General features: G+C 40.2%; 2 protein-coding genes across 4 annotated transcripts; one reads left to right on the forward strand and one right to left on the reverse strand.

Moving 5' to 3' along the window:
* Nucleotides 1-8,662: 8,662 nt before the first annotated feature.
* LOC124112821 (autotransporter adhesin BpaC-like) lies at nt 8,663-12,238 on the reverse strand. The gene is made up of 2 exons (XM_046472981.2): nt 12,176-12,238; nt 8,663-11,525 (listed from the first exon to the last, which is right to left on the reverse strand). The coding sequence occupies exon 2, from the start codon at nt 11,494-11,496 to the stop codon at nt 10,864-10,866; it is 633 nt and encodes a 210-aa protein (XP_046328937.2). The 5' UTR covers nt 11,497-11,525; nt 12,176-12,238; the 3' UTR covers nt 8,663-10,863.
* A 213-nt stretch (nt 12,239-12,451) lies between these two features.
* Nucleotides 12,452-26,064, forward strand: LOC124112820 (probable UDP-sugar transporter protein SLC35A4). Of its 3 annotated transcripts, XM_048385414.1 has the most exons (11): nt 12,452-12,587; nt 12,707-12,801; nt 16,066-16,171; nt 16,423-16,587; nt 16,980-17,038; nt 18,465-18,527; nt 19,167-19,311; nt 19,823-19,867; nt 20,146-20,200; nt 23,148-23,209; nt 24,408-26,064. In XM_048385414.1, exons 1-11 carry the CDS (start codon nt 12,579-12,581, stop codon nt 24,594-24,596), a joined length of 993 nt encoding a protein of 330 aa, XP_048241371.1. In that variant the 5' UTR covers nt 12,452-12,578; the 3' UTR covers nt 24,597-26,064. The 3 variants fall into 3 exon arrangements, with proteins under 3 accessions (XP_048241371.1, XP_046328935.2, XP_046328936.2); XM_046472979.2 differs by lacking the exon at nt 20,146-20,200 and having other exon boundaries at nt 19,823-19,922; XM_046472980.2 differs by lacking the exons at nt 16,980-17,038; nt 20,146-20,200 and having other exon boundaries at nt 16,517-16,587; nt 19,823-19,922.
* The last annotated feature ends 511 nt before the right edge of the window (nt 26,065-26,575 follow it).

Below are 26,575 nucleotides of genomic sequence, written 5' to 3' on the forward strand. Positions count from 1 at the left end.
TAACTGTCAACCCCTGGATGTCTAAATGAGTGAGAAGCCAGGATGCAGGGGCTGCAAACCCCGCTGGGTCCAGGGCTAAGCCCGGCGAAAACTGGTTTTGAACGAATTTAAGACCATTTTAAGACCTTAGAGAGCATGTATTCTGAAATAAAAACAAGTAATTGCGCGAAAGGGGAAAGAATGAACCCAGTCTCGCCGTGGTGGTTGCGATCGCGATAAATCGAAAGAGAAAAGCGTTTCAAAATATTTTTATCTATATTTTATATGAATGCGTGAGCATTTTCCAACCTTGCGTGTGAGCATGACATAGGTGATAAATGCGTGAGACTCACGCGAGATGCGTGAGACTCACGCGAGATGCGTGAGAGTTGACGGGTATGTAACTTATACAGCAAAGAGAGGGTATCAAAACAATCCAAAGCACAACGTTATCAAAACGTTAATTTCGACGTTGTTGATACGTTGTGGAATAACGTTACATTGTAACGTAATACTAATGTTGTCATGGAGATACGCAATTATATTCTGGAAATTTTAGTATAAGAAGATGAAAATTCAAATGCCAAATATATAGAAAGGTAATGCATTACTGCCTTGGTATTGGCTGCTAGTTATAGCGCTCAATTATGTTAATATGAAAAATTGTATTTTCGAGAAGAGACGAAACATACTTGTTGTTTCCGAATAGGCTTATTAGAACTGACTGAAGTAGCCCTTAAATGTGGATCATCTGGTCGTTGGTGTTGTCTATAAAGTTTTATTGTAGCAAGGCGCTTATCATATGCATTTTTAATATTTCCAAAAAAGAATCAATTCATCATTTTCCTGTAACTAGATCTATTGCCGACTCCCTTCTAATAGTAGAGTCATATCCCTGGAATCCGTGACCACTTTGTTCCTACCTTTTTTTTACGATGGACCTGTTTAACTGACATGTTTAACTAAAAAAATAGCCCCCATGACCCTCTGGAAAATGACGGCTAACTCTGCCAGAACGCAAAATTCAAAATGGCCGTCGGCGCCATTTTTAATAGCATGAAATAGTATATCTCTGGAAGAATATCAGCCACAGACACATATAAGGTGTCTAATTCCACTAATTTGAACATGATGAATCCATTGGAATCGTTATTATTTACATTAGAAGCAATTCTGACCTTGAATTCCATGATGGCCGCCGGCTGCCATCTTGAAAAACAGAACATATCATATCTCGAATACTAGATGGGCTACAAGAACAGATGAGGTGTCTTATCTAACTAATTTTAACACGAAAAAACTATTGGAATGGTTAATTTTATCCTTGGGATCCTATTTATCTCAATATTCAAAATGGTCACCATACATGAAATTATTTGGGTGTTTGAAATACTTATAATTATATGAGTAGGTAATACTGTACTAAGAACTACAGAACGCAAGTACAAAGATGCTTTGGAAACTCCTTACACTTATTCACTACATGAGTCATTGCATGAGCTCTAATCACTGCCGTCACTAGATAGATCACTGTCATTATCGTCTGCTGGTGAAATTGCAGGTAAGGTAATTGTTGAAGGTAAAGCAGGCTGTGTGACGATCAGGCAGGTAAAGGCCAGGATCACAATGCCAACCATGACCTATTGGAGAGGGGTGCAAATATGCCAAATAGTTTGCCCGTTCCAAGTGATGGCGGAGACTGTCCGAATCACGTGCAAGTCTGGTGGTGTTTTTTTCCCTTGTTCTCTCCACTTGGATGCCCTGACTCTTCCCAAACTTGCACTTTTGGAATCACAATGGACATAACGAATTACAAATCGTTCCAAGTTCTTATCTTGTGTGACTGGAAGTTCTCTACCACAACTTGTTAGCAGGCTCTGTGCTTCTTCAGGATGCTGGGTGCGATGTACAATTCTCTTCTTGCCAATCCCATAGGAACCAGAGTTATGGTCACGTAAGCACATGAATTGGTATAATGCATTCTGACTTTTCCTCGTCACACAAACATCTAGCAGAGATCAGTTGGTGTTTCTTTTTGATACATATCAGTTGTTTTTTTAGCAACATATGGACCAGTTTCATAGAAGAGGTACAGACATCGTACACCACGCTTAAAATGTTTTCCTCGGAGTGCTTGATCTACAGACCCTTCTGCAAATACACCTGCTGCCACTAACACATCAGAAGTACCTGAACCCTTAAACCTCTTGTAAATGGCATAGATGAATGACATTTGGATGTAGAAGGGTGCCATGAATGGCAAAATTTTGCTGAACTGAACCGCCTTCTCAATTTTCAACTCTAGCAAGAGCAAGTAGACCGGATAATCACCTACAATTATTGCGAAAGGCATCTTTTTTCATTAATTGACTTAGCAAGTTTGCACATCACATCATAGAGTATGGTCTTACTAGGAGGGTCAGAATATGTCATGTGGTATATTGCGCGGCTCTTGACATGGTTGTGACATGTTAGCATGAAACCCTTTTTAACCAGGCACTTGCTGTTCTTCTTGCTTTGGTCTTGAGAGGTCATCTTGGGCTCTGGCCAGTGCATAAATAACACCACGTGTCCTCTGAGTAGATGTGTCCAAAAGAATACTGTTGTTTTCTGCCTCTGTCCTGATGGGTGGCTCGCCACGCTTAACTGTCTTGTATGGATCAATCTTCCAAGTTCCTTGAGAGAGGCACAGATCGAGAGATGAGGCCAGTTTTGCACTGGGAACTTGACGAGTTTCATGACTCTCCAACGGTTCCGAATCAAAAGATTCTGGTTGAACAAACAACACGTTAGTGCAGTGAGGTTGATCAGCACCAGTGAGTGTGTCACTCTTGAAGTCATCATTGTCTACGATAGCCACGGCAGGTTTGCCTTAAGTAAGCTCGAAAGGACAATTCAATGAATGCTTTATATAATTAGGTCAGTCGCTACCCAGAAATCCTGCAGCATAAGAACATCATTGTAGCTGATGCACAAACCTTTGTGCATTACATCAATGATCTCCCTACTTTTTGTCAGTCCATGTAGCATGACTGACATATTCGTCTCAAATGCAGTGTGTTTTCTGGTGATGTAACTTTTGATGACAGAAGCAATTGAACGGACAGTTGGACAGTCATCAATGACAGCCATCTTTGGATGCTTCTTCTCTCTCCAATTCATGGATGTATACAGGCCAGGGGTCAGTGTTAATGCTCATGACTTGCTCCTTGAGTCGTGCTGCAACATTCATAGCTAGCTGATCATTGCTGACATCAAGTGAATATATTGCAGCCTCAGCATATGTTCCTCCTGCTGTGATGTGATCACAGACCAGTTCACTCTGATTCTTCTGATTGCGTTGACGAAACTCGATGCTTTCACCAAATTCTTTGATCAGAAGTTCTTGAAGTAGCTTGATTTAACTATTTAATTATGCCCAAAATTTGAGATGATGCCTTTGTAATCATTCAGGAGACTTTGTACGGTAAGGAATTCATGATCTTTGAAAATTACTTGATGAACATGATTGAAGAAAATACTCTGTGCTTCTCAGAGGTTCACCTGCTGAAGATGATGAGCGCTTTCATCAGTGATATCCTTATGGTCACTATTAGCACTACTGAAGCTTTATTTAGATCTATTACTACAATGCAGTCACTAATAGGGACCTGATACCGAATCAAATATAGCAAAATGTTCCTTGGCATCTGAAAATAATATATCCTTTGCAGAATTTATTATAACTACCCTAGCTTTAAGTTATTTGCTCTAACATTCAAAATCAGTTTTAGGTCGTTGATGTTGCGCTTCAAAGAAATTGTTGAGGTCAATCAGATAAATTCCCTTCAATCCTTAGATATTGATTGACCAATATCACATTACGCTGGTAATGGATGAAGATGACAGATAGATAGGGCATATACAATTATGTGCATTAAAATTCATATCAAGATCATTACAATCGGTTAATCATTTCTTAAGGTATGACAATACTATACCCAACTGCTAAAGAAACGCATTACTAAAAAAACCCGCACAATTAATGTTTAATACTTTAGCATGATCCACTTTGGTCATTACTAATAGATTTGTTAAATTCAACATTTTAGCTTTTATCACCTACAAAAATATCTTTCAAGCTCATATAGTTTCCAAGATATAACCCTTCAAACTTATCCGGCATGTGCGTTTCTTTTGTTGTTGAGTATACCTTATATCCTACATTGTTGGTGACCATTTTGAATATTGAGATAAATAGGATCCCAAGGATAAAATTAACCATTCCAATAGTTGTATCATGTTAAAATTAGTTAGATAAGACACCTCATCTGTTCTTGTAGCCCATCTAGTATTCGAGATATGATATGTTCTGTTTTTCAAGATGGCAGCCGGCGGCCATCATGGAATTCAAGGTCAGAATTGCTTCTAATGTAAATAATAACGATTCCAATGGATTTATCATGTTCAAATTAGTGGAATTAGACACCTTATATGTGTCTGTGGCTGATATTCTTCCAGAGATATACTATTTCATGCTATTAAAAATGGCGCCGACGGCCATTTTGAATTTTGCGTTCTGGCAGAGTTAGCCGTCATTTTCCAGAGGGTCATGGGGGCTATTTTTTTAGTTAAACATGTCAGTTAAACAGGTCCATCGTAAAAAAAAGGTAGGAACAAAGTGGTCACGGATTCCAGGGATATGACTCTACTATAATGAAAACGAGCAAAAGTAAAACAAGTCTCTCGTCGCGCGCTATAACGGGGTGTTTGCGGTATTGTCCTCGCTTGTGATGATAAGCTAGTCGATAGTCAAAAGTTTAACATCACCATATATTGTCAGTGAGTTGATAATCGTTTGTTGATTATTAAGGTGAGACAGGTGTAGCCAATGTGCAACAATGAAAAAAACAATGAAATTGATAGCAACCATATTCGTTCGGTTTTCGATCTCCACCTGTTGCCATGTAGGCTACCACACCACAGAATTAATATTTAACGATATTGAACTGTATTATGTTCAATAAACGAAGTAACAAATAAATTTCATATGATCTATATAAACAGCGCTGCGATGAAGATGTGAGTCGTAATTAACTACAATGCCTGTTTAATATATCTGTTCCCGTTTGGATTCCGGTTTGGAATAGGTCCCCAATAAACCATGTTTGTGTCCAAGGGCGTAAGTTTCGGCCCTCGGATGGTAGCTCAGGGTGATGACGGTGGACAAAACTCAGGGGTGAAGTTTAGACGACAGCAGCCATATTTATTGTTGATGGTTGAAATGAGTCGAAAGGTACATGTTGATAATAACGTGACAGAACGCACACCGAGACCTAGTGGCCAATGTTCCCGGATGGGAGAACCGTTCTGTCACCTACCTTCTGGCTGTCTCCCTGACTTACCATGTCAGTCGGGTTTTGTAGAGCGAGGTATTACATAACGTGTGGCAAGGTCATTGTCCGACGTGTATGTATATACGTAAGATCCGGCGACGTTAGGAGGTGTTGATTAAAATTATAGATAGCGCTGGAGATTAAGGGTCCTGCCCGGAGGGGCTTATGATAAGAGGGGAACGCCGAATGTTTGCTGAATATATTAAACAGACAAAGGGCATAGAATTTCGGTGCACTTGGAAACATATTGAACCAGTTAGGTATTTAGATAAATGAAATGTTAAATAAAAGTATTGAAATGGTTTGCACTATTTAAGTAAAAGTATTGAAATGGTTTGCACTATAACAATACCCCTGAACGTCGTGGAGCTTTTGTCCTCAAAAGCTTTTTTAAAATAATGACAATATGGAGTACAAGTACAAGTACAGATCAATGCAAATGATATCGACAGGTTGACAAGTAGCTTCATGCACTACACTTGATGATGAATGCTCGCGGTCGCCCTTGCAGTCGGAATACCAGACTGCTAGATCACAGGTATCACATGGCAATAAAGATTGTTGAAGTAAAGTACACTGATGACGTAGGTACAAAAACATAACGTGCGTAAAGCGTTGTCGTTTGCATATGAAAGAAATATTTTCATGATAACAGTAAGATCTTTCAAATTGGGAGTCTTATATTGTGAGCCTAGACTCGACAACAAGTAATTTAACAATAAGTATGACGTCATTATATGTATATGTCAGTTACACTGAAGAGCTGTCATGAGACAGCGAAAGTACTATGTATGAAACTGATATAAAGAAGATGATGGACTAACGTGGACTTTATTATTTTATTATATATTACATGTACACCGAGTGAACATTTACCTCATTTTTGTATATATATATATATATATATATATATATATATATATATATATAGAGAGAGAGAGAGAGAGAGAGAGAGAGAGAGTGATTTAAACAATATTCCATTACAAGATAGATGCAGTCAATGACTTGTCACATTGAATATATAGTTGACAACCATATATGAATTGATAGCCACTGGTTTGTACCTTCCTAACAGGATTGTTCTTATAGATAAGGCACAAAAAGCGAAATGTGAATGACAATGGACTGGGAACTTCAAGTATTTTGTGCAAAGACATTTCATGCAGGAACTGTAAACATTTACATTTACGGCATTGTTGCGTTACTGATGTATTTATACACTGTATAATTTCAATGCCGTAAATTCTTAACCAAATGATAGACGTACCATGGCCAATATCCGCATGAAACGCTATTTACGTGAGATTACCCGCGGGTATTTACCACTATGTACTCTTTCTCATGCTCTGTAATGTATGGCTTTATCTCTCACTTGGCATATCAATATTTAATGTACAAGTGAACTAATCTACTAATATCTATAAAAACACACATACAATTAACATTCAAGTTGCTTTGCGGTATAATGAATGACATATAACTTATTCTTAAATATTTCAAACCATGGTAAAAATAGAGTTGCTTGCATAGGATATCATAAAAGTTGAAGGCAAGGAAAATTTAACAAGAAAATAATGTCATTTACCTTAAAACAGAGCGAAGGCCTCTGAGTCCCTTTAAGTCTTTATTCGTGGCAGAGTGAAGTATTCCGTAGAATGTATTAGTTACCTAATATTGAAGCTATGATTTAAATCTGCCACATACGCGGTGTATTAATGCATTTATATTGCGCTAGATTCCATTCACCAAGTGGATGCTCATAGCGCTACACTATTATTACCCCGGTCAATGGATCAGTGAGCTCTCGATTTTCATTCTCAGCTCCCTATCTACAGAAATATATTTAGGTTTGGTAAGTTGTAAGATAAACTACTGAGAAAAATACAAAACGTATAATTGAAATATGACCTCCATAATTAATGATAGTAAATTTAGAACTATGACACATTCATCCTCGAGAAACTGCAGCTCAGATTCTGTAAATCCATGACTGAAGGATTTGCAAATCACTTTCAAGTAAGGCCGGTGCACCAATACACGTACAATAACAGCAGCCGTAGTGAATAGGTAACCATGCCCATAAACTGACATGCATGGCTGGCTCCTTGTTGCGTCGGTATGTCGCTGACATTTTCGTTTCAATGTTTCATATATAGTGCATCCCGCTTCTCTAATACAGTAAACCTCTCATTCCTTTAGATTGTCGTTTTTATACACAACAAGAGTTTGCCACTAACGTGGCTATATCCCCCGCCCCTGTTGCAGAATTTATGACATAATTAAATCTAAACAAACCCTAACCTTTTTTAACCGAGGTGGAACTTGTCATGGAAATTGTAAAAAAAAAGATGAGTTTGGAACCTAAGTCAATCTTGTTGACATGGAAACGTAAAAAATAAATATTTCTAAAATTTCTAAATAGCAAAAGGCACCAGTTCAGCATGTACCTGACAGACCTGCAAAGTTTGATGAAAAAATATTGAATGGTTTATGTGTTATGCTCCGGAAACGAACCCTACCCTCACAGAACCTAAGTCCATCTAATTGCCATGGAAACGTAAAAAATAAAAATTTCTAAAATTTCTAAATAGCAAAAGGCACCAGTTCAGCATGTACCTGACAGACCTGCAAAGTTTGATGACAAAATATTGAATGGTTTATGAGTTATGCTCCGGAAACGAAACGTGACGGACGGACGGACGGACGGAGCCCGTTTCTATATCCCCCGCCAACCATCGGGGCCGACGAAATCTCATGCTGAAACTCGTGGTTGCGGCGACGTGCCAAGTGAGGTATGGCGTGTTATCTCAAGATTTGACCGATGTTCTGGAAGACCACAGGGCCGACCCTCTGTGCAAATCTTGAGACCACACATCATACCTTATTTGGCACGTCGCCTCAACCACGAGTTTCAGCATGATAACGCCTGTGCCCACAGTGCGAGAACAACAACAGACTTTCTCCAGCGGAATGGCATCAGAACCATGCAGTGGTCTGCCCTCAGTCCCGATTTAAATCCAATTGAGCACCTGTGGGACGAGATTCAAAGACGGCTGAATGACGTCCGACCAATGTCGACAACTGCAGCTGAACTGCGTCAGGCGTTCCTCAGAGTGTGGGCTCAAGTGCCTATGGCCTTTATCAACCGCCTCATTTATTCCATGCATCGACGCATCAATGCACATGGCGGACACACGAGATACTGACTGGTGATGCCATTTCCTCAGAGACTAGGGTTGTGTTTAATATGTCTCAAAGTATGTTTATATATATATATATATATATATATATATATATATATATATATATATATATATATATATATATATATACTGCCCGCAAAAGAAACCTCACCATGGATAGATATATTTCCAGTATAAGCATGCCTAGCATATGGATGTCAAGGCCGCAATAAATTAATTGTTAGAATCTGATTTAAAAAACATGGGAGACGTGACGCATTTTATTTTTAACCATTTTATTGTTTTCTTATTGAACTTTTTAAGGCATCTGTTTATCAGGTGGGAGAGGGTGAAAATCTATTCATTAATTTTGTATGGCCTTAAGTAGTGAAAAGAAAAACATCGGACAATCTCACATGAGGCGAATGCTACAAATTGGTATTTGAGAATTTTGTTTTAATGAAAATGTTAACCCGTATAAAATTGCCTCATGGAGGAAATCACTGGCCTGTGATTATTTCTGTAACTGGCAGTGCAGCCGCGAATAGCTGCAATACTGCTGATGTGGCTTTAAGCAATATTTACTCTCGCACTGACTGTGATATTTTGTTTCCAGCTTCTTGTGTTACATTATATTGAGCATTTTGAGGGTTTTGATTTAAAGTACATAGTAAACAGTACCAAAGGGAGAGGATTCTACTCTACTCTACATAGGACTTTGTGTATGTAAATTACATAGCATTTTCAAGCTCAAGTTATAAGTTTGCTAAATGCTTCTTGGAGAATGAAGAAAATGAAAGAGGCATGACCACAGGACTACTAACGTGCGCACGCGCCTTGACCTTTTGATATTACGCATGCGCACGTTACTCTAAAACACGAGAACGCGAGATCGCGAAAAAATGAAACGTCGCATTCTCGCGAATTTGTGTTTTTGTGGCCAAATTTGCCAAGTCGAAATTGCAAGGTTTTTCATCATCTCCAAATGTCGCATTCTCGACTTTTGACAAAAAGTTCTATGTATCAAACACGCGAGAATGCGAGATCTCGAGAACGCGAGATTTTGGCCAAATATCACGTTTTCGCGATCTCGCATTCTCGTGTTTTTGGCATTTTTAGCTCGTTTCCAAACGTCGAAATTGAGAGAATGTCCATTACAGTATTCCATAGTATATCTATTCATTGGTTATAAAAACATTGAAATAATCAGCATGTATGTAGTGTTCTCGTGGACCTAACATATATAATATATAAGCAAGCATTATAAAATAACAATGCGCTCATAAACATGTTATAACGTTTCATAACGTATCATATACATGTTTATAACGTGTTGAGAACGCAAGATAAAGGATTCATGAATAGAAACAAATGTAATTTGCCTTCACATAAGTAATTAATGAAGGTTTACGGGGAATCTACCTTCGAACAGTAGTATGGCTCAGTCCTCACCATATTTCTAGTCATAGACTTTACTACTTTGATCCCTGTCATAGAGGAAGAACTCTCCAATGCGTGTATTATTCCTCTCGAGAATCTCCATGGTACCATTAGAGCTGTATTCCCGCCGAACGAATGGATGGATGGCCTTCAACAGGTCACACTTCAGAGTTGCCTGTTTGCTAGCATGGATAGATCGCTCCCATCTGTGATCATAGGGCGTATTCTGACAGACACTGATACTATAGGTTTGGAGTATGACGCCTTTTGTATTTCTCGGCGTGGGCAGAAGGAGGCCCATGAAAGGTCGCTTGCCGAGAGGAAATACGTCAGTCCGTTTAAACACAAAGCGAGGAAACAGTCCATCACGATCTCGAATGTGGGTCCTATTTTCTCTGTAAAAGCTTATGTCTATCGACGGCCATTTCCACGAAAATCCAGGTATATTGTTTGATGTACGTTGATAAAACTTCCATCTGCGAGAACCATCTTTATTGATAATAAAATGTGGTGCTAGTTTGGACAGTGAGGTGACCAATCGTCGTACATCCTTAGCTCGCACCACAAGGTCAAGGTCGTCATCCCAAGGAATCATGCCGTGATGACGATAAGAACCAAGCAAGGAACCAGAATACAAAAAATATGTGACGTTAGATGCTACGGCTTTCATAAACGTTTTGAGAAGGATTTCAAAGGACCGTCTCTCCTTTTCGGTTATCACGACATCAAAAAGTTTTATTTTTCTCCTCAGTTCATTTGCGTCTAGTATGCTGTTGGCAGTTTCTGGTATCTGTGTGCCAGGAGGCCATGGCAGGAAATTGTTGGTGGTTGCTGGTACTGTTGACCTCCGCGTCTGTGGACCGGGGAAAGATGACAGGATGCTGCTATTAGTTACTTGTACTGTTGAACCCCGTGGCTGTGGACCGGGAGACGACGGCAGGGTGCTGCTGTTGGTTACTTGTACTGTTGAACCCCGTGGCTGTGGACCGGGAGACGACGGCAGGATGCTGCTGTTGGTTACTTGTTCTGTTGAACCCCGTGGCTGTGGACCGGGAGACGACGGCAGGATGCTGCTGTTGGTTACTTGTACTGTTGAACCCCGTGGCTGTGGACCGGGAGACGACGGCAGGATGCTGCTGTTGGTTACTTGTACTGTTGAACCCCGTGGCTGTGGACCGGGAGACGACGGCAGGATATTGCTGTTGGTTACTTGTACTGTTGAACCCCGTGGCTGTGGACCGGGAGACGACGGCAGGATGCTGCTGTTGGTTACTTGTACTGTTGAACCCCGTGGCTGTGGACCGGGAGACGACGGCAGGATATTGCTGTTGGTTACTTGTACTGTTGAACCCCGTGGCTGTGGACCGGGAGACGACGGCAGGGTGCTGCTGTTGGTTACTGGAACTATTGAACCCCGTGGCTGTGATCGCAGAGCGATGGTAATAGTTGTTGGCACAGTTGCAACGTTGTAGGTGAATACGACGATGCATGTAACTACCACAGTCAGATACATTATACATCGTTTTGCTCTCCTGATGGCCATCGTACCCTGGAATGAAATGTAGGTATAAGAGGCAGGTACATAGCAACATTTTACTCTCTATATGAGACCATAAATAAACCAGAAATATCACTGCACCAGCACACAAATCCAACTCCGTTTGCGTTAAACGGTGGTTTGCAAAATGGTGAGCCCAATTGCTGCCAAACCTGTGGCTTCCGTCATGTTTTTATAAAAAAAATATGTTTTATTTAATTCAGTATTTAATGTTACATATTTTCACATAAAGTAACATGACACGTAATACTATACTTATCAGTTGTAGGTAACATACGTAAACAGATAGCTAATTATAGTTGGCTGGACAGGATACAAGTGTGCAATACGATGTTAACAGTGAGTGAGTGAGTTGGGTTTAACGCTGCTTTTAACAGAATTCCAGTCATATCGCGGCGTGTCAGCTTAATGTGGGAGGAAAGCCCGAAGTGATGCAGGTCTCAGACGTTTACCACTTCGGTGAAACCCACGAGCACGGGTATGGTGCTGTCAGACCTAGAAACATAATCAGGGCGAACCGGGATTCGAACCCACAATCATAGGTTTCTGGCGTGCCTAAGGGACGCAACTCTGCACAGCGAATCGCGGCGCCTTAGACGACTGGGCCCCCGTGCCCCCCGATGTTAACAAGTCATACTTACTGATGTGCTTAGTTACGAAGCCTCTCCGAACACATGTCACGTGAACGTAGTAAATATACTATGTAATCCATATACTTGTCATCGTTCTAGACCAGTTGAAATCGGGTGTGCGCATGTGCAGCGCAAACTTACCAAGGATAATGCTTCAGGGGTGTGGCCTCTTTAGTCAGAATGTTTAAGTAGAACATTGTATTGGGAAATCGGATAGGGGGCATGCGCTATGTGTGTTGAGTGACAGGTACAACGGAAGAACAGGTAAAATGATTGACGGTTTGACTGCGAGGTGGCTCATAGTCGTATCAGTCGGTGTGACAGATGGCACAGACATATGTTCCGCGTGTTTATCAGTGTAGGGTAAAGGGTTGATGCAGCACGCGTGGAGCTCGATGCAATTCGTTACACAATGGCACAGGTAATGTTCATTTTACGAATGTCTATTTGTGTAAAGTATATATTAAATTTTTTTAATGTCATGTCACGATATGTAATTTGAAAAATAGTCCGTTTATGTCATGTTTATCTTTTTTTCAGGAGTCAAAGAAAGTGGAGTCGGTGTGTGTGTCTTTCATCAGCGATGACAAACATGTGTTCAGGCTCCTGCTATGGGGAATTCTACTGGTCACTGAGTGAGTGTCATGTTTTCACCATTTGAAACAACCCACGCAAGTGAGAATGCTGACAACTTATTCATCTAAAACAAAAAACAAAAAATGTGCCGTAATGTGCTGTTATGTGCCGTTATGTGCCGTTATGTGCCGTAATGTGCCGTTATGTGCCGTAATGTGCCGTAATGTGCCGTTATGTGCTGTAATTGTGCCGTAATGTGCCGATACTGGTTAGTCTGTAATGCCGGTGTCACGAAATATATTCGCCCCCAGGATAAAATCTCCCCCCGGCGAATTTATACCGGTACAGTTCCGCCCCTCTCGAAATAAACTCTCCCCCACCCTACGAAATAAAATCTCCCCCCCGAATATTTCCTCCCCCGGTCGTTTTATAAATACTTGCCATGCAGTTCAATAGTTTTAATGTTAATCTGTTTATGTATTTTTTTATTCATGTTTTCCTCTCCTTTATTTTTTTCTGGGTTATAAGTTTATCTAAATATACATTTAGATTTAGTTACTTGTGTGTGTGTGTGTGTGTGTGTGTGTGTGGGGGGGGGGGGTTGTTGATTTTTAATTTTTATTGATTTTTAGGTTTTTTTTCTTTTCGGGTGTGGAAGGGGGGTGGGGGGTGGGTTTCGTTTTTCATAATAATATATTTTTAAGTTGTATATAACGTATGAATCCCTTCTCAGATCACTTTATCTCATTTCTATATGACGTACTATTTTACTTCTCTGTGTTGTTCTTGTTTTCTCTAGCCTAGTGGTTAAAGCGTTCGCTCGTCACGCCGAAGACCCGGGTTCGATTCCCGACATGGGTACAATGTGTGAAGCCCATTTCTGGTGTCCCCCGCCGTGATATTGCTGGAATATTGCTAAAAGCGGCGTAAAACCATACTCACTCACTCACTCACTCTTGTTTTCTCTTCAGTATGACGTTATACTGTATCATTTTTACTATTTTGATATTTTGCAATATGTTGTGGTCATCAGTTATGCAAATCAGATTCGGTTATTCTTTTTAACAAGATGTTCTTCATTAATATTCACCGCCAGCCCCATTGTAACAATTACATGTACACTTTGCTTTGACGATGCCGGTTGATGTTGTTCAATACAGGTGTTTTTGAATCAATTCTACATGCTAATCATTTCGGGAAGATGATACACATTTCTCTATATTTTGGGTTACTTTGCTTATAAAGATTATACATATAAACTTACGCAGTCTTAGTAGATTTTAAAGTAGATTTAATCAGTGCTGACTAAGATAGTTATGATGTTGTATGTTTAACAGAAACCTGGTTGCACCATGATATTCTAGCCACTGGTATTACACTGATACCATTTTCAAATCGTAGCCTGTATTAAGGAATATATTTTAGATCTTAAACCAGAGTATAACGGCGTGGATATGTTGACAGATTTTACGTAGTTAGTGTTAAAACCGAATGTTTGCGAGGATTAATAAGATTTCTGAATTCAGTTTCAACAGTAGTTCCGGTGTCACGAAATAAATTCGCCCCAAGAATAAAATCCCCCCCCCCCCCCCGGCTAATTTTATACCGGTACAGTTCAGCCCCTCTCGAAATAAACTCTCCCCCACCCTTCGAAATAAAATGTCCCCCCCAGAATATATGTAATATTTCCTCCCCCGGTCGTTTTATAAATACTTGTGTTTGGCTTGTGTTGGGTCCGACTTGGCCCGGACTATCAAAATCCACTTTAAACACACAGATGTATCATCAGATGTGTTTACATCTATAGACAAGCCAAACACTTCTGATAGAGACGATGTTGAGAATGTGGAGTGAAAAGGGCTTCACTTTGAGCACTGTGTTTTCTTTAACTACCTCAATATGTGACAATAACTTACTTACTTACTTACTTTGGAGATTTAACGTGCGCTTTCCGACTGATGCGTATTTCGCACACGGGCCCGGCCAGGCCATTTAATGTGTTTCCGAAAGGGGCGAAAGTGGTGTGTGCAACCCAAGAGGGGGCTTTAGGGGTTGTTTATATAGAATTTGGGAATTTTGAGATTTGGAATAGATGCCGATGGGATTGGGGAGGAGAACTAAGGGAGCTGGGTATGGTGGATGTTTGTTTGTTTATGTAATTTTGATTTGGTAGATGATAGTGTTTTTAGATGCGTTTTATTAGTTCCGTTTTGATTAAGAATACGCCTAAGGCCTTGAAGTTTTCTAGTTTATTTTGTGGGTTTAGTATTGCTTCTAGAGTGAGAGTCTTGTTTAGATTGAGGGTGGTTTGTAATGCGGTTCGATGTGTTAGGTAGTGTGTGCAGTGGATGAGTGCGTGTTCTGGGGTTTCTGGTTGTTTGCAGTGTGGGCAGTTACCTGTAGTGTTAATTTATATTTTTTTAGGTGGTTATTTAGGTTGGTGTGTCCTGTTTGGAGTTTAGTGATTACTCTGTCGATTTTTAAGTCGACAATAAAGTGGTATATAGGTAGATATAATACTAGTCGTTAGATATAAAGAATGTTTAGTAACTTTAGAAGTTCTAGCACAGTTATTAACACGTGTCATGTCAGCCCTATGACATTCGCGATTGTCCACTTCCAGAAAACATCCTGTGTTGGTTTAACATGAAAAGGTTAATTAGGGATGCCCAACACGTTAATTAATGAAAGACGAGAAGTCAAAACACTGTCATTTCCTGCCCAGGACATCACACCCCTACACGCTAAGGTCGGTGAGAAACATTTTCATCAAAGAAAACACACAGTCAAGACACGGAATATATTCTCCCCCTGATTATTTATACAGACGTGTTATGCAGTTCAATAATTTTAGGTGTATTAAATGCTTATGCTATGCAGTGTCTGTGTGGTATTTTGTGATAGACCTAAACACTAGATAAGGAAATATATGTGGTAAGAATGTGTTCAGCTGTTTTTAGATTCCCGTCGTCTAGCTACAAATCCTGTGATGTATAATAACAGTATTAATGGTTGAAGAATTTTGAACTGAACTGTCCGAAAGTTTATATCTAAAATTTTGGAATTGAAGACAGTGATAAAGTCTTATATCAATATGTGGACTCATAAATATTGGTTTTATGTTTTAACGGAGATATGATATTTTCTTATGAAATATCGCGTAATAGTGTAATTTGCGTGCTTTACCATTCATTGTACCATTCTAAACACAATTCGAGATTAGGGCATACTGGGAACATACGACTAAACCTCAAGGTTGACTGTCAGACACTTTTTGGAGAAATAAGGAAATGATAACGGATCTACATTGGTTTGTGTTCCAGGGTGTTCATCTACAGCTCGTACACTATTCTGGCGCATCTGTGTCTAGTGGATGGGAAACTGCCGTTCAGGTCGTCGTCCGTTGTCTTCTCCACGGAGGTCCTCAAGGTTTGTTTCATTGTCGTTGCACACTATCCTATTTTATTATTTTCAGTCATACATATTGTAGTTATAACAATGTACTTCCATGACAGATTATGAATTGATTGATAGGCATTACTTAGAAGTTGACGGATGACAAAGTAGACACAATTTATGGATAACAACTTCTTTAATACTGTAAAGGCGACGTTTCGGTACAGATCCATATACCGTGGTCAAGCAGTCTTACTTACATCCTAGTATTATTTGTGTTGTAGATTGTCTTGTCGATAGCAATGATGTTGCCCGAACTGGGTCGAGGTGACATCACAATGCCGTCACTGCCCAACTGTATCCCATTCGTTGTTCCAGCCGTGCTGTACTGTATCAACAACAACCTCAGTGTTTACATGCAGGTTCAGATGGACCCCACCACCTACCAGGTAATGTTACAGCTTACCGCCATCGACAGCCTGGGTTCCAATCTTGGGTATAAACCATCGTCTTGGGCTAGCTACCAAACAAACCACACATTTTCATTATGTCGTAGGGGAGTCCTGTGGTTAAAGCGTTCGCTCGTCACGCCCAAGACCAATTCCCCACATAGGTCCAATGTGCCAAGTCCATATAAAATGATCTTGCAATGATACGTGTAGAATATTGCTGAAGGCAGCGTGAGATCTCACACTGTTACACAGCAACGCTATTCACAAATGGTACCTCTTAATTTTCGGTCATAAAAACGGTCATAATATTTCAATACTTGGTATATTTATGTTCCGGTTCATATAACAAGAAGAATACGTGAACATATTTGTCAAATAATTGTCCGCAGATCTTGGGGAACACGAAGGTGGCAACCACGGCAATCCTGTACAGGATCATTATACAACGGTTAGTAAACTGGGACATAATCGGTCATTTTACTTTGATAGTTTTAATACTGTACATAACAACTGGATGGGACGTAAACTGTTTTGGAATAACCAGCTACAATGTATGTGACCTGCTACAATTGCCATCATCTAGTGAAACATTTCCTGACCAGCCGGATTCAGGTCCAATCACTGGTATAAGTACCTGTGTCTGTACAGTCGCATTTACACCTGTCCTTATTTTAGTCACCCGCAAACGTTACATTACGGCATTGTGTGATTATTCCGACGAACATCGATGCAATATGAGTATGAGGTGATACTAATTTGATTTTGATTTTACGAGCGCTTCTGAAAGTTCTGCTTCAGCACTCGGCATGTTTTGAGTAATAAATAACGTTTTATGAAACTCCTACGCATTGAGATGTTCACAACATACTTAATCCTTTGTTCATTACATACTGTATAAAGCTAAGTATACATCTCTAACACATTCCGTTGTGAGTTCAGAAACAATATGCTACTGAAATAAAATACTTAGATGAACATGAATTGTGCACTAAATAATACAATGCAATGTGAAAATTGATACATAAAAACATGATGGTGGGTTATGCCTCGTCTCACTGCCTTGTTTAGCGACCATAGAAGATCATCTACTTATATCCCTTGTATAGTGCACAATAGCAGCTGGTTGAATGAATGCTGACTGAAAATATCGGGGCTCATAGGGCAAAATAGCAGACCGGGTGCGCAAAATACTGACTTAAAAAATGACTATTATAACTGGGTAAACGGGATACTGACTAAGACGGCCCCGACAAACAGGGAACAGACTGACAGGGCATGGTTTAGCTAGTATCGTATTCGTTGTTTCCCTTTATAGAAGTTACAGATCTTATCAACCTAATCCAATGTTAATAAGTAAAATACTGTATTTGTTGATGCAGCCGTTGTGAGTTCAGAAACAATATGCTACTGAAATAAAATTCTTAAATGAACATGAACATGTGCACTAAAAAATGTGAAAATTGCTACATAAAAACATGAATGTGAGTTATGCCTCGTCTAATTGCCTTGTTTAGCGACCATAGAAGATCATCTACTTATATCCCTTGTATAGTGCACAATAGCAGCTGGTTGAATGAATGCTGACTGAAAATATCGGGGCTCATGATCATAGGGCAAAATAGCAGACCGGGTGCGCAAAATACTGACTTTAAAAATGACTAACAGGGGACAACAGGTGGCTTGGTGAGCAACATACTGACTTATAATGTCTTGACTAATAGGACTGGGGAAACGGGATACTGACTTAGACGGCCCCGACAAACAGGGAACTGACTAACAGGGCATGGTATACATGTAGCTAGTATCTGGGGATGGCGATCTTATTAACCTAATCCAATGCTGATAAGAAAAACACAGTTCACTTGTTGATGCAGGAAGCTGAGCGGTGTGCAGTGGATATCCCTGGGAGTTCTCAGCATATCCGGCATCTTAGACAGGTTGGTCAACACTTCAGCTAACTGAATGAGTGCGTGAGTATGGTTTTACGCCGCTTTTAGCAATATACCAGCAATATCACGGCGGGGAAAACCAGAAAATGGGCTTCACACATTGTACCCATGTCGGGAATCGAACCCGAGTCTTCGGCATGATTACGTTCCTAATACTTTTAATGTAAAGTGTCAAACTCACTGCCTAGCTATATGTGGCGATATGGAAGGCGTGACCTCTTATCTTCAGAATCTTGGTCTAAGTATGATGGCATGCACAACAATAAGAGGTCCGATGTTTTCTACAAGTCTGTCAATCTTGGTCTAAGTATGATTGCATGCACAACAATAAGAGGTCCGATGTTTTCTACTTGTCTGTCAATCTTGGTCTAAGTATGATGACATGAACAACAATAAGAGGCCCGATGTTTTCTACTTGTCTGTCAATCTTGGTCTAAGTATGGTATGCACAACAATAAGAGGCCCGATGTTTTCTACAAGTCTGTCAATCTTGGTCTAAGTATGATGGCATGCACAACAATAAGAGGCCCGATGTTTTCTACTTGTCTGTCAATCTTGGTCTAAGTATGATGGTATGCACTACAAAAGGAGACCTGATAATTTATGTATCTGTATCTCTTTGTCCAGCTATGGCGGTATGCAGAACAAGGCCTCTGTCTGGTCAGGAGAGATACACCTAACAGTTACGGGGCTTCTCATGATGTGCGCCTACTGTTGGATATCAGGCCTCGCCGGTGTCTACACGGAATACATATTAAAGAAACAATATGAGGTAAGGCACTGACCGCTGGCTAATGGATTTCAACTTTTTACAACGTTTCGGAACAGGTGTACGTGCATCAAGCAGGTGATCACGACAGGGTAAAGAAAAATCACGTGCATTGGTTTTGGTACTATTTACGTACTTATAAACGTGCCTGTATTATCTTGTTCTATCCAGCTGTTGATCACTTGGGGGAAAAAGGTACTAGCACCTGAACCGGAACGTTTCTATGTACTAATAAAGAAGTCAACACTGTCTTCGATGCGGTCAAAATATGTTTCATAAAATGGTGTCCGTTTCTCGTAAAGGTCTCAACGTTGTCATGAATGCTGTGTGTAAAAATTAAGACATTGTCACTTTGAAGTCTGGGTTATTTAAACTGCTGGATATTTATATACCTCTAACTTTTTTAGCATACAAGTAAAAGTACGTTTCAGAACCGAAAGACATTAACTACGAGACTATCTTGCCAGGGCTTAGTCCATCGTTAATTAATCTTTTTCTCCAAATGCTTGTCCAGACATCCCTCCACGTTCAGAATACCCTGTTGTACACATTCGGCATCGTCCTGAACGGGGGAGTGTGGGCCGTGCAGGAGGCAGTGAGCGGCAAGGAAGGGGGTAAGCAAAATACACAATCTAAACGGTGTGGTCAGACCCTCCTTAGTCGTCATTTTCATACATGTATGTAACACTGTTGTCAGAGGGATTATCTGTTAACACTGTTTAAATATTGGATTCAGTTTTAGCATTCCTGATATTGACTTTGGCATGATGGCTTACTGCTAACCAAACTTATCTCTTTGTGACAATTGAACCCCCTGAGTCGTTAACAACAGCAGAGGTCCTGAACGGGGGAGTGTGGGCCGTGCAGGAGGCAGTGAGCGGCAAAGAAGGGGGTAAGCAAAAGACACACCCAAACGGTGTGGTCACTCCCTCCTTAGTCGTCACATCGTGAACAACATATCGATACGTTACACTGTTGTCAGAGGGATTATATGTGAACACTGTTTAAATAGTCAAATATTGGGCTCAGTTTTAGTATTGCCGATATTGACTTCGGCATGATGGCTTACTGCTGACCAAACTTCACCACTTCGTGACAATTGAACCCCATGATCTGGATAATTCGTAGAGTTGTTAACAAAAGCAGAGGTGGAAGGTGTGTCGGTTTGTTCACATGAAATAGACATTCTGGGGGCCATCATTAAATATTTATAACAATAACACAAATTCAGGATAATTTATTACCTTGAGATGCCCTGTCATGGTAAAGTAATATGTCAATATCCCCCCTGGATAGTCTGTGTGTGAAGCCGCTGATTTTCCTCTGGAGGTCCTGGTACTTCTTCCTGGGTGGGAGCCGCCAGCCTGTACTGTATTAAAGCTTCTTCAACTCGTTCATCTTCAATTCACCGAGGGCGGTCGGGTCGCCTGGTGGTTAAAGCGTTCGCTCGTCACGCCGAAGACCCGGGTTCGATTCCCGACATGGGTACAATGTGTGAAGCCCATTTCTGGTGTCCCCCGCCGTGATGTTGCTGGAATATTTCTAAAAGCGGCGTAAAACCATACTCACTCACTCACTCAATTCACTGAACTGATTAATGTCGCAGATGGTGGGGCGTGGCTTGCTAATAACCTTCTAGTTATAAAAATAACAGGACAGTTGTCTGTACCTGTATTGTATCGGAAATCAATTGTAGTCAATGGTTACCTGCAGCTTCTTCAACTCGGCGGACGGCTCGAATGTAGTTTTTTAATGGTCTTGTTTGGTAATTTGAGAAATCTTAACATGGATGGTATAAATTTGTAGACACAGTTTTCGTGGCATGTAGACAATTCCGTCCCCGTACACGACGTCAACAGAACAAGGTATTCTAGATTGATACTGGTGGCAAATCCAAGGATCTTGTCATCGTGCCCAGCATTCATCATCAAGAAATGATCTCTGGAAATTGGAACGGCTCCTTCGCGTCGGCAGAGCAGAGAATGTGGATCGTTTTGCTCTGTACTTCGCAGAGACCTATGTTGGCATGGACTCCATGAATGATCGGTTGTCATATGTTCAGGCTCTGAGGGTGGCAACTTCTTCATTAGATAGAGATGGCATCGGCTGCAAGGTATCGTGGGCCTTCAGCTTCAATCCGTGTAGCATGTGTATGATCTGCAGTTTACATTATATTTGATTTGTCTATATTTATGTTACATTACATTTCCTTTCATATAGCATAGTATAGCATTCCACACTGAATCATGGATGTCGTTTTGAGACAATGTCAATAACTGTTTAAGGACAGTTATTGGTGACGTACCTCAATGCGATCTATTCTTATGTCATTCTGTCGCTCAACACGCGTAACCATCTGTACACAAATATCTACCACCCCGAGAAGTACGCATGAATGTGAAACCTAAATGTGCATTTGCCAAAATGAAAATGATACTATTCATCAGCATTTTGATAGTACTCACCAAATATCCCCTTTCGGAAGACAGTTCACAAGTTTACAACAATTAATCTTTTGATCAACCAACACAACTGACACAGCATACCACATCAAAGGAATTTTACCGTAAATTCAAAGTTCTTCTTCGTGGGAATACACCGTTTGCCTTGGATCAGTTGGTTCGGGATTTGCCTGCTTTATGAACATCGGCACATTCCATCGCAGTTCTCTGTTCAATTGAATGGACATTTCCACTATGTGCGAAACGCCTACAGCTCGAACACACCTGTGTCCCACCAACGGTTTGAATTGCTATGATCGGTTTATCGGGTAATGTCTACAAAGTATGGGTCAAAAGCGGCCTTGTTGAGAAGAGTTCTGTTCCTAAGCATTACAAGGATCTCCTTGCACAGAGTTTGAACCTAAATTTGCCCCAATCATTATTTTATCTGCGCCTACCCCGTTTGCCTATTTTTCACCTTTAAGATAGGTACAAGATATGGGTTTTCTGTTTGACTGGGTTAGGCGATCTGGATATGGGAGTGCTCGCTTCTGAATTGTTAAGGGGTTTTCCCGTCTAATTATATAACCTGAGGTATACCATTTGCTGATAAGAGTTTTCAGTTCAAAAACAACAAACACATAGTTAGTGAAACGAATTTGGAATGTCCTTTATATATAAAAAGCTAGTTATATATATGGAGCATTAGCTTTCTAATATATATATAGAGCATTAGCTTTCTAGCCTTTTTCAGGGGCTGTCGGGTAGCCTAGTGGTTAGAGCGTTCGCTCGTCACGCCGGGTTCGATTCCCGATATGGGTACGATGTGTGAAGCGAATTTCTGGTGTCCCGCGCTGTGATATTGCTGGAATATTGATAAAAAGGGGTGTAAAACCACACTCACTCACTCAACCTCAGTATTGTTACTTCATACACTTAATATTATTTTCAATTGTACAATTCAATCCTTTCAATATATTTAGTCTCAATCATCATGAATGAATGTCCCAATAACCAAGCAGATGAGACACATCCTTCTGAGATTGTCATGGGTCAAGTTGTCTTGGTCGTCTCGTGCTCACTCTAATGACTTGGCCTTTTCCAAAGAGGCACTGTGATCCGGTGTACACAGGTGTTAGGCGATCTGTGCTCTATAGGATTTAGATGATGTGGACTGTAATTAGGCAGGAAGATTAAGGATGTGGGTACACTCGATGCTATCAATGCCTCACCAGCGCTCGTTAGTTTCATCAAAGTAGTTTTCTCCACATCAAGCTAACACATCAACTCACTGCACCGCATCTCAGAATAGGCCATTTTTATTATAAGTCGATGATATAATTAAACATATATATTGTCGTGCCAGATGTTACGGTCATTATTTGTTGTTAATTACAGAGAGACGTTTGAATCTGTTCGAAGGCTTCACGTTCAAGACGTGGGCAATAGTTGTGTCCTTGGTGAGCTTTTTGTTTTCTTGTCAGATCAGTGGGGTAGTCTTATGGTTGAACGCTTTCGCTCTTCACGCGGAAGCCCGAATTCGATATGGGTACAATGTTTGCAGCTCATTTCTGGTGCCATCCGCCTTATTATTGCAGGTAAAAGTGGCCTAAAATCCTCATCCAACCTGCAGACATTTCAGTTTTAACAATGACTAACGATTATGTCTTCTGAATGTGATGGCAAACTAGCCTTGGGCTATCTGTATGTAGAAGACGAACGTGGTGCTACGACTATTTTAACCACCATACCCTTTTTTACGGAGTATTACCCATTGAATTGCTTCATATTCGTAAGACATTGTGACCATGCGATATCAAGATAATGGAATACATTTTTTTTGGCAAGGCGCGTTAAGGTCACCTCATAATATAAGTACTTTGAGATAGCACTGGATTGCGTCCCTTAGGCATACCAGGATCGTGAGTTTGTATCCCAGATTATGACACTTGGCATTTTCACTAAAGTGGGCAACATATACCAGGTACATCAGTTTTCTCTACATATTCAGCTGACACGACGTGATATAACTCGAAATAACAGAACTAGAGGAATCAATACTGTGAATGTGTTCAAATAAAACAGTAACAAACTTTGACAATTGCAGAATGATTAACTTGAATAATTGAGTTAAGGTTCACGTCACTATTTGCTTCATACAGTGTAACGCTGTGGTGAATAGAACCCGCACAAGAAAATCGAATGTTTTAAGACGTGGGCTACCTAACATTCCATTTTCTTACAGTTTCGTAATAGCAACGATATGATTATAAGGTATTCATTTTATGTTTTGCGAGTAATATTTTATGCCTGGAATTCTAATTTAGAACCGATTGCATTAATGTTAATCCTTAATCGATCCATAAAATGCAAACATTATCAGAAACTTTCTCCTTCCTTATAAATATTTCATCAAAATTGATATTTATATAATATGACATCCACTTCGCCAAGGTGAATGACACATTTATAAAAATAATTGGATTGAGAAAGAAATGTATACTCGCAGTGAAAAGTCCTGAAGAGTTCCGGCACCACTACAATTAATTAAAGTTTTGCAACAAATCAGACAGCAAAACGCCCCTCATTCATTTTACAATGTATATTTCACAATGTATATTATGACATACGTAATAATAATACTGCATCTCTCCCCAGGCCTTCAACGGGCTGATAATGTCGGCCATCATGAAGCACGGCAGCAACATCACACGTCTCTTCATCATCTCCTGCGCCATGTTGGTGACGACTCTACTCTCTGTCGCCATCTTCCAGTTGGCCCTGAACATGTATTATATCTTGGCGTTTATCTTGGTCGTTGTAGCCTTGTACATGTATCACAGATGATACTCTTTCTATATGAAGTACGATAAAAGATGATGGACTTATCAAGTCCTTGTTGCGTTTGCGTAAAGCTGTTGTGAATATGAGTGAGTGTGGTTTTACGCCGCTTTTAGCAATATTCCCGCAATATCAAGACGGGGGACACCAGAAATGGGCTTCAATCATTGTACCCATATCGGGAATCGTACAAGGGTCTTCGGCGTGATGAGCGAAAGCTTTAACCAATAGGCTACCCAACCGCCCCTACGTGAATATGAAGTACATTATGTTCATGTATATGCTGTCTATATGTTAATACTGTATTAGAGCTCCAGGCCAGATTGGAGTACACTCTTGTTGTTGTCGTTTCATCCTCCTCATTATTCCGCCGTTTCTTAATCTGTTAGCAGTGGTCCTTTTCTGTCCCATCTTTCTGGTAGGCCTCAGAGGAAAGGGCATATAAATTATAAATGAGTGAGTGAGTGAGTATGGTTTTACGCCGCTTTTAGCAATATTCCAGCAATATCACGGCGGGGGACACCAGAAATGGGCTTCACACATCGTACCCATGTCGGGAATCGAACCCGGGTCTTCGGCGTGACGAGCGAACGCTTTAACCACTAGGCTACCCGACCGCCTAAATTATAAATGACTCATTTGAAGAAACATAGCTTGGTCTATTGCATCGGAACCACTCATCCAATAACTGTCAAGCTTTGGTCGTTGGTCACGTCGTTTGGCTGCTATGTTGGTTTCAAGGTTTTCTACAAATGTACATCCAACCATCAAAACTAACGTTTAACATTTTCGGAAACGTCTCACAGCTACTAACTGTGATCTTTGTTTCGTATACAAAATAATCATACTTGGTATTTCTCATCAGGAATTGAATAGAAAACTTGAAATGTCTGCAGGAGGGATCAACTTCAGATCAGGGTTGGCAGTTATGTCGCATTTACACTTTCGCCCATATTTCAGGTACATGTCTCACTGAGGTTTCTCACCTAAAATCACTGTTTGATTGTTTCCAATCTTTCCACAAAGGTTTTCAAAGGTTCTGCAGGGAGAACAATGAAACTTATGTGCATAATTGTAACGAATCAACATAAGATGTTGCACTTTTTTCTTGAGTGGGTCATATTTGATTAATATTTCATCTGAAATAAAAATGCAAATTCCGCTTATTAATACTGAATAAAGCGTCTGTTATATATGCGAATACCTCCCATTACTGCCCTCAGACTGTCGAAGTCTCTTTGATACAAGCAAGCAGGAACCGGGAATTATTTGCTATGGTTGTCAATTACTGTAAACGTATGTTACTTTCATTCGAAAGAGAAACTTTTTTGGTTGCTTCGAATGTACAGGTACAGTCATCCAATGAAATAGGCCGTACTTCATGAACTAGGTAATGGAGGCCGCTAAAGTACAAGTAAAGTTGACAACTGATTAATTGATTTGTGTATGTGGAAGGATGAAGTGCAGATTAAAATACGAAATAAAAATACTCATAATCTAATAAGAGAATCTGCGTGGCGTGTATCGTTTTGTATTCATACAGCAGTTAACGATCTAATACCTTTATCGTTCTGGTGTGCGCTGAATGTTCAGAGTTATGATACACAGAGTTTATTGCAAATGAGGAATTGAATATATAGTAAAGAAACAGTCATAAAATGTACATTCAAGACGTATGCACTGTATACCCGAACGTACCTGCATCATATATATATATATATATATATATATATATATATATATATATATATATATATATATATATATATATATACACACACAGCTGGTCCACGTCATACCAAAAGACGTTATAAGATGGTACTGGTTGTTACCCTGTCTGGCGCTCGGCATTAAGGGGCTAAAACAAGGACTGGTCGGCTCGGAGTCAGTATACTGTGTCTGAGTGGGGTATTCATATTAAACTGCGGCATGGTATCTCAGTGAGCTAGCACTATAATCGGCATCAGTCCGGACATGCACATCGC

The sequence above is a fragment of the Haliotis rufescens genome, unplaced genomic scaffold, assembly GCF_023055435.1.
Source record: "Haliotis rufescens isolate VD_foot unplaced genomic scaffold, xgHalRufe1.0.p SCAF_58, whole genome shotgun sequence".
NCBI classification, from domain to species: domain Eukaryota; kingdom Metazoa; phylum Mollusca; class Gastropoda; order Lepetellida; family Haliotidae; genus Haliotis; species Haliotis rufescens.

Excerpts from the sequence above, each read along its gene's own strand:
- LOC124112820 (XM_046472979.2), top strand. Across the intron at positions 16,172-16,422 it reads TCTCCACGGAGGTCCTCAAG|ATTGTCTTGTCGATAGCAAT; the intron begins GTTTGTTTCATT and ends TTTGTGTTGTAG. Across the intron at positions 18,528-19,166 it reads ATATCCGGCATCTTAGACAG|CTATGGCGGTATGCAGAACA; the intron begins GTTGGTCAACAC and ends CTCTTTGTCCAG.
- LOC124112821 (XM_046472981.2), bottom strand. The coding sequence starts at position 11,496 with ATGTATAATGTATCTGACTGTGGTAGTTACATGCATCGTCGTATTCAC.